The 16,777-nt window shown below is 42.1% G+C and overlaps 1 protein-coding gene across 1 annotated transcript in view; it reads right to left on the bottom strand.

The window, feature by feature from the left end:
* The window catches only part of nudt14 (nudix (nucleoside diphosphate linked moiety X)-type motif 14), a 40,537-nt gene that overhangs the window by 15,466 nt on the left and 8,294 nt on the right, over positions 1 to 16,777 (bottom strand). Inside the window, exon 2 of the mRNA XM_078173916.1 lies at positions 7,669 to 7,712. Within this exon, the coding sequence (XP_078030042.1) occupies positions 7,669 to 7,712 (44 nt within the window). The remainder of the gene's footprint in view (positions 1 to 7,668; positions 7,713 to 16,777) is intronic.

Here is a 16,777-nt window from a genome sequence, read left to right as displayed (position 1 = left end):
GCTGCAAAGGACATGCTGGAAAACGCAGTGTTTCCCATTCCCGCCATAGTTTAATTTGACCCGTTTCTAAATAAAAGATTTAGGCTGCCGAAAGTATTGACTTCTCATAATATAAATAATATCTTGAACGCCGTAGCATTTTGCGCTGATGTGCTCAGGCTGTCAGATCCAGCGCTCGACAGTGTGAGCGTTTCACTCGACTAAAAATACGTGTGTGCGAACTGTAAAAAATATTTAGGGGTACATGTGCGCATAAAAAAAAAAATCAGCCGAAGCAGCCTATATTTTTGTCAATAAAAATATATGATAATCTAACCGCAAATGTTGGAGGAACTCCAGCCGCCTTCCCTCTTCCCCGTGTGACACAGTTATGGGCGGTTTTCCAAGCCACTGTCGGCACAATGAATATAAGTCCCACTGTCGGCTGGGTGGAAATAAGTCAAAGGGCTCTAGTTTCCTGGCGCAGCGCAGGGTGGCGAACCCCGCGCAGAGCTAGTTTCGAGCAGCGCAACCCGGGGCACGCTCAGTTTGGTAGTTTGGCAGACCGAGGTGCGCTGAGATGGGTTTGGTGGCGCAGCAGGGGGAGGTGTCGACAGATCCAGCTTGGCACAGTGACAGTGTCGTGCCAAAAGGCTTCGCCGAAGGTGCGCTAAAAGCTCGCCATCTGAAACCAGGTCTACTGTCAGCGCAGGGGGAGCGCAGCCGGTGTAAGCCGAAGTTTGGCTGACTGGCGGACAGTGTGCACACGTCACCAAAACCTCACAGGCAGGTTTCCAGAATATCAGGCACATTAACAATGCAATAAATACCCACAAAACCACTATTCAATGCAACTATCTGCAATCAGCACAGAAATGTATCTCTATATCGACTGTCCCGTCACATGTGATGTCAGATCAAAGGGGATTGGCACCGTTTGGCACGTTTGGCACGCGTAATGGAAACCCAACCTGATTTGATTAACACAGCTGCAAACTAATGAGTTCACATTCCTCTCAGCCAACCACAAACAGCCACAGCATCAGATAGGGAGTATATATTCAGCATCTGTCATCTTAGAAAAGTCAAAAGAAAAGAAACAGAGTGAGACTGCGAGAGAGAAAGAGAGAGAGCGCGCGCGCACGAGAGAAACGCATCATTGATTTACAATTGTGGCGACCTCCTCCCAGGCTACCTTTGTATCATCAGCCCGTGGAGGTCTGCTCGCAGTTCCGTATATTCGGACACTGCGAGCAGACCTCCTGGACCAAAACATCAGTTTCCTCCTGGGAGAAGTTTGGCCGTCTGACGCTGCTGCTCTCTTCTGCCATGGCGAATTGAGTAAACTCTCATTACGCCTTTGTGCAGCACATTTAAGGGCGAGGAGAGGGGCTCATTTGATTGGTGTGATGTGTGTAAAACCCACTCCACGCCTTCTCTCCTCCCTCTTTCCGACTTGCGCAGGTAGGAGGGACGGAGGTGGGACGGACGAGTAGCTGTGCCAGCGCGCACGGTGTGCCAAACTTGCAAAATCCGCCTGGCCACACCCAGTTGGCGAAGCACAGGTGCACTGCGCCCCCGCCTTGCCCGGTCTGCGAAACTAGAGCCCAAAGTGTGGAGAAGAGGGACCGGGAAAAGTGGCGGACCTCCGGGGAAGCCTGCTCCGTTCTCCCCGCAGTTAGGGACCGTTCGCCACGGTACTGCTGCAGGGCAGGGTGGAAATAAGTCCTGCAGAGTTACAGAGGACCTGGAGAATGTTTTAGGATAGTAATAACATTATATAAGATAATCATATTACAAAGATAATATAAGATAATAACATTAAAGACAAAATGAAATTGCAATACTTTTTCTCCCACCCCGCCACCCCCCATAGTTTCCCAAAATCCTGTGGGAAACACTGAAACAGGTTAGTAAACAGTAGAAAGCAGCATGAAGGCGAGTGAGAAAGTGTTATGGTGATTACTTTTTGTTATCTCTCTTACTTATTTTGTCTCTCTTTCAAACTCAGCTGCAGACGGACAGTATTCTGTGGGGGTGCATCATTGCAACTAATCTAGTGCTTTCACTCGGGTGTTGTGTTTCCATTAATGCCGATCAGAGCCGGAGACAATAAATACCTGTGACAACTGCAGAGTCATTTGACCCAGGTGTGAATGCTGATTGTAACCTTTGCCATTATGTACAAAAGCCAGATGTTACTGGGTGTTGGTGGGTTTTTAGTGCAGTGGGAAAGAGGCCCATTGTACAGGAGTATGTTTCCCTTTGTGTGTGCTAAGCAGGAGGGCAAAGTGATTTCTGACTGCAGTTAAATAGTTGTTTTTGAACAACTAAATACGCACAAATATGGATTGAAGCAGAATATTTGGGGACATGTCTCCTACACTTTCTTAGAAGGCAATACTGGACCAATCCACTTTAAACATTCAGAAATTAACTCTATCTTCAAAACAAACAACACAACATAGAACGCACATTAATCTGATGCATGAAATTTGCTACAGGCGTATGGTTTCAGCTGGCATGCAGTGTGAAGAAAAAAAAAGGGTTGGACAAAGACATTTTTCAACAGAAGCAATAAAGAGAAATCTAATAATTACTGTAAGAATCTGTGCCAGGTAAATAATTGGTTGCTGTTGACATCACCCCAGGTTCTTGACTGAATTATGATCTTGAGACCACACCGTCCCTTCTGAAGCTTTTTTAGTCTGCTTTGTATGTGTGGAAAATCACAAGACCCATTCTGACATAGTATTTTACAAAGACTTACGGAGCGTGGGGGGCACTACTCACTGTTATTATTAGGGGTGGGAATCACCTGAGGCCCCACGATATGATATTATCAGGACACCTACATCACCATACAGTATATTGTGATTTTAAAAGTTTTGCAATATGTTGAGTATTGGGATAAATTATACTGCAATTTATTACCTTTATTCAAACTGTTAAGTCTACCACCAAAGGGAAACTTTATTAAAAATTGTTCCATCTAATAAGATAAAGCTTTCGGTCTGTTCGTCTTACTTCATTTTCATGGCTGCAAAATCTATCCAGTGGACTGCAAACTGCATTGCCCCCTAAAATATTGCAATACTATGCTGTATCAATTTTTCCATCACACCTTATTTATTAACCTCTTCAACACCACTGACCTGCCAGTGGCCTTGTCTTTACAAACCCATGCTGTGCAGTTAAACGCACTAACCCACGCAGCTTTATTTGAACTCCTGGTGGAGATCCCAAAGTTTCTAATGACACCAAATACATCAGACTGAATTTGGGAGAACGTGAATAAAATTATGCTCAAGAATCATTTCCGTTTGCTGGAATGGTGCAGCCAGCCGTCTTTGCCCCAGTCACTGAATATTATCAATATATACAGTAAGGACATGCCAGAAGTACACCTATCATAAACAATCCAAACACTAGTTCACAGTTTATCCTTTTCAGCCATGTATAATATTCCTATAATATCTCTGTGTGGACTTAGAACAACCGTGGTATTGTTTAATAATTTATAACTTGTGATTTTACACAAGTATTTTAGGAAGTGAACAAGAACACGAGAGCAGGACTACAGCGAGGGCTCAACATATGAACTTCATCTCTCTGTTGCCCAGGTTCTCGCATATTTCCTGCACCAACTAAAAATACTGTCTGTCATTAAAAGTCACTTCCAGTGATAAACTTGCCCCCCTATGCAAACACTCCCATAAACACATAGGTGTCAAAATAACAAAGCAGTAGGAGGTGCCCATCCACCCTATGTGTGGTTTTGTAGATTTAGAGATGCATTGTCCCTATAGACGCCTTCAAGGCCCTGAAATTGTGGCAACTAGTGAAGGAAATTTTTGGTATATCCATCCTGTTTCATGGTCAGCAGGTTGAGCAGAACCCAAGAAGAAGTGGTCAGTGACCAGTATGGAGATTTCAATATTGCACCTCTGCTGTTGTTTGAGGTTAAGCCAGTGTTTCAGTACACCAGATTGTCGTGGTAGAGGAGTCTGAAGGTACAGATTCCAATTTCATCGATCTAACCTCCAGACCCCACTTATGATCATGAGCTCTGTGTCCTGACTGAATATATTAGACTGCAGATTAGGAATGTCAGTTTCAATTAATTTTGCTTTTGAAAGGCCTACACCCATTAAAGGCCCAGTGTGTAAAATGGGTTGAAAACCGTTGAAAACAGTGACATCAGTGGTCAAATTCTAGATTGCAGGGCTCACTCGCTCACCCCTCCCTTTGGGTAAATGACAGTGGCCTCGTAGGGACAAAAAGCCTTGCGCACGACTTTTTCAGGAGTAGGTCTATCTAGCGACGACGTGAATGTTTATTTAGAAATCTAAGCCATGTTACGATATTGTAATGAATCCCTCACGAGCAGGAGACCAGAGGAGCGTTCGGGAAAAAGGCCCGTTTATTTGAGCACTCCAGAAACTCTGGCAACACTCCAGGGGGTAAAAGACTCCGTCCCAAACTCTGACTCTTCTAGCGTAACAGACACACTTCATAACTTTATACACGTACTCGTTTACGATACTAAGTGGGGACCCCCCTCCCCTCTCTGCTCCGCCAATCTCCAGCCCGCACACTGACTGACAGCGTAGCCGGTAAACAGTGCTCAGCTGTTTATTTAGCCTAGCAATATCTCCGGACTATAGTAGCTGCAATGGACGACTTTGAACGCGATTTTGAAGAGTTTCTTGTAGCGGACACAGACCCAGAGCCATACCTGTTTGAGCCGGAGCATACAGATGAGGAACTCCATGTGTTTGATGCTGAGCGGGTGAGAAGAAAGGCTGAATGCACAGAATGGGATTGGGAATGGGAGATATATCATCAGGAGGAAAAGCGCCGCAGAGAGTGCATCACAAGGAGTGAACTTGCGTCTTCTTTTCCTCGCAGATGACGGTTCGGGTTCATTCTCTCCTGTTGCGTGGTAAGTGTGGTCCATTCGCAAACTTTATAACTAAAAAAACTTTTCACTACTCTCTATCGACGAACTACTAACACTCTCTGCTGTTTCTTCCTCCTTCTTCTTTCCTTCCGCTGTCTTCGTTGGTTCATTTATACACACGAAACGCGTTCTCTGGCTGGCTGGATTGTCCGCTCGGTCTGCCATACATACATGGCGGCGCAAGATGGCGACCTCTCTAAAGCAAGGCCCTTGATATATATATATATATATATAAAAGCATAATTATAAGGCTACGAAAACCAAACAAATTTTTATTTTATAGCGATCATACACTTGTATAAACATATTAATGGGTAGAATATTCAGATTCAGATTCAGACTGACAATAAACCATGCCAAATATTACACACTGGCCCTTTAACTGGTAACTAACCAGGAATTTAAAAAAGCAAACAAACAAACAAAAAAAAAACGTGAAATACAAGAGACGTTTCCTTTTAGTCCGTCGCTCCTTTGAGTCAGTAAGCTTTAGCATCCCATTTCGAAGTGCTATCCATTCAGAGATGGTGAAATTTTAATGTTTCATAATGTAAATGTTTTGCCCTTTATTTTATTTTCTGTTGGCTTTGATGACAGATACATATACACATTACATGTGGAAACATGCCCAGTGCCCACACTCTGGTCACCACCCAAGTCAGAAGGAAGCTAACATTAGCTAGCGGCACTGTTCAGTTTGTGATTACGACTGGTAATGCCGAACGCATTGCTGCGGACACATTGTGCCCACCTTCTGGTCCCTCCTCAGGTCGCCCTGGTGAGTAAGTGGCTTTATTTTGAACAGCAAAACCCTCCTAGCATTGTTTACTATGTTAGCACCACTAGCCATGCTGCCACTGCTAACAGTGATAATATAGTCAACAATGCTAAAGGGGGTTTTACAGCCCAAAATTAAGCCGCTTACTCACCAGGGCAAGCTGGGTGGAGACTGGAGGGTGGGCACAATATTTCCACAGCAACACTGTTAGGTTGGGACCATAGATGTATTAAGGGATGGCCTTACTCGTGGTAATGGCCGAATGAGCAGCACTGCTAACTAGCTAGCTCCTACCAGACTGGGTGGTGCGCAGAGCAGTAAACTGAACTAATAAAATTAACCTATAGACTAACATGTAAATGGTAAAAAATATTTTTGGTTAACTGATTATGGTTTATCGTTGACATTCCCACTGTGGATAAAAGCTTTCAAAATGAGAGAAGTTCCCGTCAAACTCGTGCTGTCCCCAAAGGTGAGTCTTTAGGCTGGAAGGAAGCTTGGAGAGAACCAGTGCTCCTTCATGTTGAAAGGAGCAAAATGAAGTGGTTTGGGCATATGATTTGGATGCCTTCCTGTGGAGGTACTCTGGTCTGCAAACCCCAAGGAGGAGCTGGAGGACATCGTTGGGGAGAAGAACTTCTGGGCTACCTTGCTTACAATGCTGTCAGTGGACCCACAACCAGATCAGTGGTGGAGAATATATGGATGGTGTATAATAGCAGTAACCAATTGAATGACCACTGAAAGACCAACATCTTCAAGAAGCACCGAAGCATAGAAACCCATATTTAACTATCCTGTCAATGACAAAATCAAGTGACTAAAGACTAATCACAAGAAATGTTGAAGGTTAATGTTTGAAAGATGGAGCCAAATTATTTTCATTTGACTACAAAGAAAAGTCTTCATCCATGAGGAAACTGATCTTTGGAGGTGTTTAAGGAATGAGCAAAGGGCTATCTTCCTTAAGACATCCACTAAATTAGATATTTTACAGTACATTACCCCCAAATCTGTCTTTCACATTTTTGCAAAGTACTCCTGAATTGTGACAAGAACTGTCCTGCTGAGGAGCGAACGTCATGCGCACTTAAACAAAAATGCAAAACAATCCTGGATCCTTTCAATATACACTAAAGGGGAATAACACTTTGGCAGAATTTCCACAGGGGAAAGCTGGATGTTCCCATGGGCCATTTTCTTTAGGAAGTGCAGGCTTAAGGTTTACTGCTTTTGTCTCAGTGGAACTATTTTTCACAGGGACCTCTCTTTGGGGTCAGGAATGGAGGAAAGAGGGCTTAAATGACCTGAGACTTACCTCAGGGCATTATGGTACCCTGGGCAGAGCGGGGAGTAGGAACCAGGGTTTTGACACAAATGTGTGATATTTCTCTTAAAGTGCCCCCCACAAAGCTCAAGACAGTTATAGCCGTGGGCAAGTGGAATAACAGGGCGCCAGTTCGAGAAAAACAAGGTCTGTTTTGGTTTGACAGTGCTCCCAGTATTTGACATCCTTTAGAGATGCTCGAGAATAAAAGTATACAAATACCATGAGGGAGAGGTGCTAATAATGGATACAGGTGAAAGGACACACACAAAAAGTGGCAGTAACTCACACAACGTATCACATTAACTGTGCATATAAAGCATGAGCATATAGGGTATTATTACATTTATAAATTTCATGGTGCACAAGAATGTCCATCAAAAAAAAGAAGTAAAAAGGAACAAGATGTATAGGTCAAGATTGGTGCAAATCAAATTCCTTAGAACGCAGTTCATCAAAGTCATCCTCATTTGCCGATTCATGAGATCAGATTCAGATATTTAAAAGCGTGAAAAGCTTTTCTGATAGTAATTCAGTCTCTTTTTACATGTGAGTGTGTTCATGTGTGCACACATCAAATGCCTCTATCCAGTGACAGTAAAGAATAAAATGCATTTTTACCTATCATGGGTTCGCATGAAGTCCCAGGATTTCTTTGTGCCATTCTGTGAGGGAATAAGACAAAATAAACAGCATAAGCATAAATAATAAAAGCACCATTAATTTAATTCTCACACACTTGAGTAAAACTATAGTACATGCAAAAAGTGGGCAAATAGTGGGTATTTAGTATGCTCCAACTTCTCACTCCCTGTGTTGTATGTGACTTGTATGGCAGGAAGTTAGACCTCTGCTGATTTATTTATTTAATATGATTTCTATAGAAGCAATCAGCTGCCCCACAACTGATGCTTGCTTGGGCACGCTGAAGTAACATCACAACCCACACCCAACAAAAACATTTGCAGATGCAGATCAAAAAGCACTGGGCCTGCACCTATCAACGGTAATTCAGCAAAAAGTCATAATAGTTACTGGAACAACTTTGCTGAAGAATTTGCTATGTGTGTTCCTTATCAAATATAAAGCTAATTTTACTGTGGATGCCAAATTCAATACACAACTTACAGCAAATACTGACAACAATGTGCTGTCTGTCAGTGTCAGAAATTGGCAGCTTAGGGCAAAATGTCAGGAACGTCCTGTGAGTTTTAACTGAGAAAAAAAAAACCTTTTTGTCTTGTTAATGTCCTAATATTTATTGATTTATATTTACAGGCCCCTATAGACTAGTGTGGGTGATTTTTTGGGAGTGACTGTTTGTGCATCTCAGTCAGAAAAGAATCCACAGCCCACACTGCTTGACTTAGTTTCAAGGAGAGATTCCTGATGACTAAATACTAAAACATGTCCTGTAGTTACTAAACTTCAATGACAACAGTTTGTGTAGCTGAGTGTTTATATGCCCAGCGGTCACATCATCACATCAACAGGACATGTCGTGCAGCTGAACACTCCTTCAGTAAATTTCCAGCAGCTCGATTCCAATCAAACCACCGAGACAGGTGTGACCAGCACAAAAGAGACACCATCACAACACACTGTCTGATTGTTGGCTCATTACTTTCAAGTAAGTGTTAGGAGACAATGACGCAAAAAGTGACGGTAGTGTAGTTCCTTTTGAGGTTATTTTCATTCATACAAGGTGAAGCGAGGAAAGGTGTTGGCAGTTTTACTGTGAAGTCAATACATAGATCGGTAAAATCAGTAAATCAAAGAGCAGTTACAGTGAACAGGTGAGATGAGGAGCTGCAGGTGAGGTCAGGTAAGTAACACCTTTAAGCCATTCAATATAATTGACTTCTATGTTCTATCATTCACATTAATTCAGCAAAGATGTGTGAATTAAACTGAAAACGTAGCATATATTTCTGTCTTCACATCGCATGCTGTATAAATATGGTAAAGTCGGCCTACATTTTCAATGCCTGAGGAAATATGGCCTTGATTCAAATTTAGGCTACACCTCCTCTCCACCCACAAGCTCTTTCAGACGCAGGGATGACAGCTGTACTAGAACAGGCTTATTTCAGCTACAATAGATGTGCCTTCCTCTTTTGTGTGTGTGCGAGTGTGGCAGTGCAGTTTCAGAACCACCCAAGAAACGAGAGGAGCAGAAATGGCAAACTAATTGCACTGATAGAATTAGACATAATAAAGCTACTGTTGTGGCAACAGGGTTTGAGTTAGGATGTGCCACTGTGTGAGATGTACTTAAGTGCAACTTTGAGATTTCGATCTAAAACAGGAATAAACCAACATACATCTTAAAATGCTACTGACTGATTTGAGTGATTGAAGAGAGTGTGGGGGTTGTGTCCTTTCTCACAAGACTTAATCCTAAATATTCTCACTTTCATTCTCAGTGGTATGAATTTGGCTGACAGGATATGCCTGATGAGGTGATGTACATAGGGATGCACATAGTCAAAATTTTCTGAGCTCATACAATATCGATTTTTGAAATAAAACTAAAAAAAAAGCCGATAATCTTTATCATATAAAAATACTAAACTGTTTTAAAGTCATTCAGCCCTTTATTACCCTGGCTCTGTTTACCATATATAATATTATGTAATTCCCTCTCTAACATCCACTTTATATTGCTGTGCAAACAAACACCAAACAGCTGGATTTATTCAAGTTTCTTGCCAGAAACTTTATTTTACAAGATTACATTTGAACACATCATGATAACACTTTAATTTGCCTTTGCCCAACACTTATTTAAACTGAATAGAGCTTGAATGCATCATAATGTTACTCAATAAAACCTTCAGTAGTATTTAGTTCCTTCTACTGATTGCTAACAGCTAATGCAACTAGCTCTCTTCTGTCAATGTTGTTTACAATGTAGCATTACCAGGGAAACAATAGGGTGTTTTCCCCGTTTTTTAGCCTGTGCAAAACTGCGATCACTGAATGTGATCTTATCAGCCAATAGGCCTAAGACAGTCAACAAGGCGAATATCGGCCGATATAAAATGGGTGCGTTCCTTAGATGTACAGTACAGGCCAAAAGTTTGGACACACCTTCTCATTCAATGCGTTTTCTTTATTTTCATGACTATTTACATTGTAGATTCTCACTGAAGGCATCAAAACTATGAATGAACACATGTGGAGTTATGTACTTAACAAAAAAAGGTGAAATAACTGAAAACATGTTTTATATTCTAGTTTCTTCAAAATAGCCACCCTTTGCTCTGATTACTGCTTTGCACACTCTTGGCATTCTCTCCATGAGCTTCAAGACGTAGTCACCTGAAATGGTTTCCACTTCACAGGTGTGCCTTATCAGGGTTAATTAGTGGAATTTCTTGCTTTATCAATGGGGTTGGGACCATCAGTTGTGTTGTGCAGAAGTCAGGTTAATACACAGCCGACAGCCCTATTGGACAACTGTTAAAATTCATATTATGGCAAGAACCAATCAGCTAACTAAAGAAAAACAAGTGGCCATCATTACTTTAAGAAATGAAGGTCAGTCAGTCCGGAAAATTGCAAAAACTTTAAATGTGTCCCCAAGTGGAGTCGCAAAAACCATCAAGCGCTACAACGAAACTGGCACACATGAGGACCGACCCAGGAAAGGAAGACCAAGAGTCACCTCTGCTTCTGAGGATAAGTTCATCCGAGTCACCAGCCTCAGAAATCGCAAGTTAACAGCAGCTCAGATCAGAGACCAGATGAATGCCACACAGAGTTCTAGCAGCAGACCCATCTCTAGAACAACTGTTAAGAGGAGACTGTGCCAATCAGGCCTTCATGGTCAAATAGCTGCTAGGAAACCACTGCTAAGGAGAGGCAACAAGCAGAAGAGATTTGTTTGGGCCAAGAAACACAAGGAATGGACATTAGACCAGTGGAAATCTGTGCTTTGGTCTGATGAGTCCAAATTTGAGATCTTTGGTTCCAACCGCCGTGTCTTTGTGAGACGCAGAAAAGGTGAACGGATGGATTCCACATGCCTGGTTCCCACTGTGAAGCATGGAGGAGGAGGTGTGATGGTGTGGGGGTGTTTTGCTGGTGACACTGTTGGAGATTTATTCAAAATTGAAGGCACACTGAACCAGCATGGCTACCACAGCATCCTGCAGCGACATGCCATCCCATCCGGTTTGCGTTTAGTTGGACCATCATTTATTTTTCAACAGGACAATGACCCCAAACACACCTCCAGGCTGTGTAAGGGCTATTTGACCAAGAAGGAGAGTGATGGAGTGCTGCGGCAGATGACCTGGCCTCCACAGTCACCAGACCTGAACCCAATCGAGATGGTTTGGGGTGAGCTGGACCGCAGAGTGAAGGCAAAGGGGCCAACAAGTGCTAAACACCTCTGGGAACTCCTTCAAGACTGTTGGAAAACCATTTCAGGTGACTACCTCTTGAAGCTCATGGAGAGAATGCCAAGAGTGTGCAAAGCAGTAATCAGAGCAAAGGGTGGCTATTTTGAAGAAACTAGAATATAAAACATGTTTTCAGTTATTTCACCTTTTTTTGTTAAGTACATAACTCCACATGTGTTCATTCATAGTTTTGATGCCTTCAGTGAGAATCTACAATGTAAACAGTCATGAAAATAAAGAAAACGCATTGAATGAGAAGGTGTGTCCAAACTTTTGGCCTGTACTGTATGTTGCAAAAACATTTCATAAACACCTGTGCAACACTATAGCTCCCTGTGACCTCAGAACACGCTTAAGTTAAATAAAGTCCTACAAAAAGTGAGAATTAAAGCACACTTCGTCTAAGTTTCAAAATACAGAGTTTATTTCAGGGCAACTTCCTTACGTAAACCTCAGATACATCGGACATGATGGACCTGTGACCCTGGGTTCCTTCTACCCATAACAGGCTAACCTGCATTTTATACGATTAATTAGCTAATGAAGTGGCATTTTCAACTGGATATAACAGAGATGATAGTGACATAATCCTGAAGAATACACTACAATGCTGTATTTACTCATCCATAAAATATAATCTAATTCATACTTTCAGTCAAGCGTCTATATACCATACAGTTTGTGTAAAGAAACAAAAAAATATTCAGCTTTTAAGAAGTCCTCAATATCATCTTAACAAATGGTCAAATGACCAGTGCATGACCTAACAGGTCATGACCACAGGGCCTCAGTGTGAAGCCAAGCTAACATAAAGCCATTCATGGATCATTAACAATCATGTTGTGATGTGAAATGAGAGCACGGAGCCAAAGTTTGTGTAGGTTTAGGTTTACTTATGGTGTTGCTATGGTGTCACCTGTATCTACTGCAACAGCTATTTTATCAGGTCTATGATAAAGACTTAGTGTATGCACATTTCAATACTGAGCTCAGATCATCCTGAAAAAAAACTGACTTGAATTTAAAAAATCTTTGCAATAACTTATAGCACATATCTATCAATGCAGCAAATTCTACTTTACCTATGCACCTAAAATAAACAGACAGAAGAACAATCACCATAAAACTTTGATAACTGATTAATCATATAAGTCAAGCAACAATACAAAGTACTGACTGATTTCATCCTCTCCACTCTCATGATCTAGAGCTATGAGCAGGCCAAAAAAATCAGGCCACGGCAGCAATTTTGCGACCAAGCCCAACTTAAAACCCGAATTTCCACGATAAAAAAATGTATTTTCGTGCAGTAACAGATATTAGTGACATGATGTCAAACATGCACCTTAAGACCATTAGATATGCATTTAAAAAAACAAGAACAGAAAAAAATTAAATGAAAAATTGATGCCAACCTGATCTGATTAAAGCTGGGGGTAATCACATTACCCCAGGGAACCTGGGGTAATGTGATTAATTACAGCCTGGCCCAAACCTGGCGGGTCGGGTCTGGCCCAATTGGGTTTGGACAGAGAATCAAAGCTCTGTGATGATCTGCTGTTTGTCTCCGTTACATCCATCCATATTTTGTTTAAACTGTCCATAAAGTAACACTGCAGGCTCATGCAGCAGGAATTTATACACTAAGCCAGTAAGACCTGAAGACACACGTAACACTAGTCATCTTTTCTCCAGCTGTCAGCCATTAGTGAGGCGTCAACATCATCAAAACTCTCCACTGTGCAGTCAGGTCATGAAAGATGCTCTTCTTGAGCTGCAGACAATCTACCGGTGTAATTACTCTCACAAAAACCTGTCATGTCAACAACGTGTGCCGAACCTCTTACACGCCATCGTTGCTCCTTGAGGCCAAGCCAGCCGCACCCCTCTCACTTTTTGTCAGTGAAAGCAAAACTAGTGTGAGGCGTGTGTGTGTGTGTGTGATAAATCACTTGTCGTGACTGAGGCGGAGATGCACTTCTCATGGCTTGTTGCTTTGTAAAGTGTGCTTACTGAATAATTTATGAGACAGAGCATTTTTCATGTCAATGAACCTTTTACAGGTAAATTGTGGGGTATTTAGATGTAGATTATAAATATAGATGTACACTAGAGCTGTCCTGCGTATGTCAAACTGATATTTCCATCTCTGCACAGAGCACACTCAGTGTATACTGCATTATACTTTGCACTGAAGTTAGAAGAGTTAGCAACACAACATTTGGAAAGACAACATTTGGGAACTAACTAATAACAACATAGCCATGTGAATAAATCAGTGGGACATTCCACTCCTTCTTTTGTTGATATTCTTGGTTTTAATAAATGTTTGTTAAATGAAAGAGTGCTTTGTGGAGACTACAGCACAAACAACACAGCACCAGTATTCAGAAAACAAATATATGGTTTGTGGTTCTGAAAAGTTAGAGACAATCATCTGCAAAACTATTAGTGAGCACCATTTACGATCCTCGTAATTCACTACAGAGCCTATTGAGTCTTGCCATGACCACAATGAATTATGTAGATTGCCTGAGGTTTGGAGGTATTTACTAACCACCAAAAGCTACCGAATGCAGCACCAGGCCCTCATCTCACAATACAGCTTCAGGGTTCATACACCCCCCAACTCTGTACAAAACTAGGTGACTCTGAAAGTGGGCAAGACAACAGCAGGTAAGACAACTTTGAAGTTAGCAGGAAGTGCATTTCTCCTGTTGTTGTCGAGGCTAAAAACCTCCCCAAATCTCCGACCCCAAGCTGACACATCCCGAACCAGCCACCTGAATGCAGACAGACCATACCAACATCAGCCCTCCACCAAAATACCGGTAAGACAGTGAGAAAGCCGACCCCAACTTGTCAAAGTTTTAGAGCATTACTGGGATAACTGTAATGTGACTTAAAAAAAGTAATTTCATCACTGTAACGCATTACTAGGGCAGCCCCATGACAGTCGACGATTTGAATCATCAGTCAGAGAACCCTCAGTTGACTGAGCGTTCTTATCTTTCATGCTGCTCTCTGGTAGAGGCAGCTGCAGACCTAGACCCATGATAAGTCTGACTGTATGTTCAAACCAACAGCGACTCAGGCAACCTGGTCGTCAGCCGCGTGTCTTGGGCGACCAAAGCGACCGGAGCGGTCCAGAGGGGAGTTAAAACTTGTTTAACTTTATGGTAATGAGCTCTGATGCAGTTCGGCAACAACCAATCGGAATGCTGATGTGCTTTGATGAAGCGGGTCCCAGAGAACAAGCCGTGTAACTGGTTTCTACAGCACACTTGTTCCAACAATGGATATCGAAAAGTTTATTACTTGCATTCACGCCCACTCAGTCCTTTATAATGAGGCTTGGGACAGTGTCGCGGCGGTAGTTGGTTGGTCTGGTGAGTTTTAAAGTGTGTAATGTTAGTAATAGAGGAGAGAATTGCAGACTAATGTTGCGACTTAGCATGCAAAGCTTCCTTGCTTAGTTTGAATGGGATGACACATGTTTTCTGTTTTCATTGACCAAACATAACTCTCTGTAGGCCAACTGTGAGCTTTTTGAATGGACAACAGCAAGCAGCAACTACGCTGCTTTCAAGCCAGTAGTCCGCTTTGCAGCTCCTTCAAACTGACAAGCATGATGAAATGTTCAATGATTCACGTGATGAGCGACTAGAGCGACCAAAGCTGCCACAAATATTTTTGACAGTCGTGCATGTTGGGCATCTGTGAGAGACTTTGCCTCTTTGGAAGCTTCTGGTTTGAACTTACAGTGAGGGTGCTCTCAGACCTAGAGTTGTCTTGCTTTGGTCTGAATCAGGTAGGGCTGGACGATTATGGCAAAAATAATAGTCACGATTATTTTGATTGATACTGAAATCACGATTAATAAACACGATTATAAGTTGGTCGTGTTGCCTTGGGGGGCAGACACGACAGCGTGACAAACTTTGCAAACAATTTCCTTTTGCTCGACGTCTGTCAACTTGAAGCCAAAATGTTTCCAGATGACTGAAGTTGTCCTACCTTTCTTCTCACCCAAAGGCTGCCTTTCTGCCATGCTCTCAATCACTCGCTCCCCATATTATTGATCCACACATCACACGCTTGCTGCTACTGCACGTAACACAGGTGCATTCACAGTGCTTTTCCAGCACAGGAACTTACATACACGCCACGCCGTGTGGCACATTAATCATTTTTCTTCGATTATAATGTTTTTTATGATCGTGAGAAGCCAAAATCGGAATCATGATTAAAATTCGATTAATCGTCCAGCCCTAGAATCAGGGACTAATTTTGTTACAAAGTTCCATAATTGCCTAGAGTTGGTTTGTGTTCTCACGGCAGCATTCAAGATTCAAGATTCAAGACAACTTTATTAATCCCCTAAAGGGCAATTTCATTTGACAGCTCTAGAAGCTTTACAAGTGGACCACATCAAATGCCTTGTGCAAAAAAGCTGCTCTTGATTGGTCAGAATTTCCATGTGGGAAAAATCCAGGAAGTAAACAAAACGTTGAAGAAGAGCACACTTGCAAGATAAATGTGACAAATTCTAATGTCACAATGGAGGGACAACTACGCAGGTTGGTTTCAGTGCTGGTCATCGTGGACTAAATTGCTGTCATTGTTCATTTTAGTCAAACCATACAGTTTGAAAATGAGGCGCAAGTGTGATTGCTGTGTTGACACCTGCCCAAACAAACCGCACTTAGGGGGCAAACAAACTTGAGTTCGATTGAACCAAACCAAACAGGGCTTGATAACTACTAAGGCTACTATTAACTTGAATGTCCCACTGAACCCTGCTCAAACTCTCAAATTCTATATGATACAAAAGGAACAAATAGTTGAATATTCATATTGGACACATAAATCCGGTTTGACTGGAATAATTCTGCATCGGTTACACCCCTATGCATTCCTAAGTAATGCCTTACTGCCCAACATTGGCTGTAACCTGTTAAGAGAGTTTGTATACTGACATATAAAATGAGCATTTGGCTGAAACAGAAAGTTGCCCTCCTTAACTTTACTTCCCAACAGTCCGTGCCAGCTGTGGTTGGACGCTCTGGCTTCCTTGTCCACACTAACGCAGGAAACTGTCACAGATAAAGCCACTCTATTTAAAAAGCTCCATTTTTAGGAGTAAAAAAAACACATGCTTAGTGGGGACGGAAGGACAAAACTGAGATAAAAAGATCAAATTTGGCTATGTTAAGGCATATAGTATGAGATCGCTTTACAGCACAAACAGAAATAGTGTGCTGTCCTTCCAGGATAAATGGGAGCTACAGCTTTCAGAGATTTCTGGCAAAAGCAGATGG

Source organism: Epinephelus lanceolatus, chromosome 13 (assembly GCF_041903045.1).
Source record: "Epinephelus lanceolatus isolate andai-2023 chromosome 13, ASM4190304v1, whole genome shotgun sequence".
Classification (NCBI taxonomy): domain Eukaryota; kingdom Metazoa; phylum Chordata; class Actinopteri; order Perciformes; family Serranidae; genus Epinephelus; species Epinephelus lanceolatus.
This window is presented reverse-complemented; position numbering and strand designations above follow the sequence as displayed.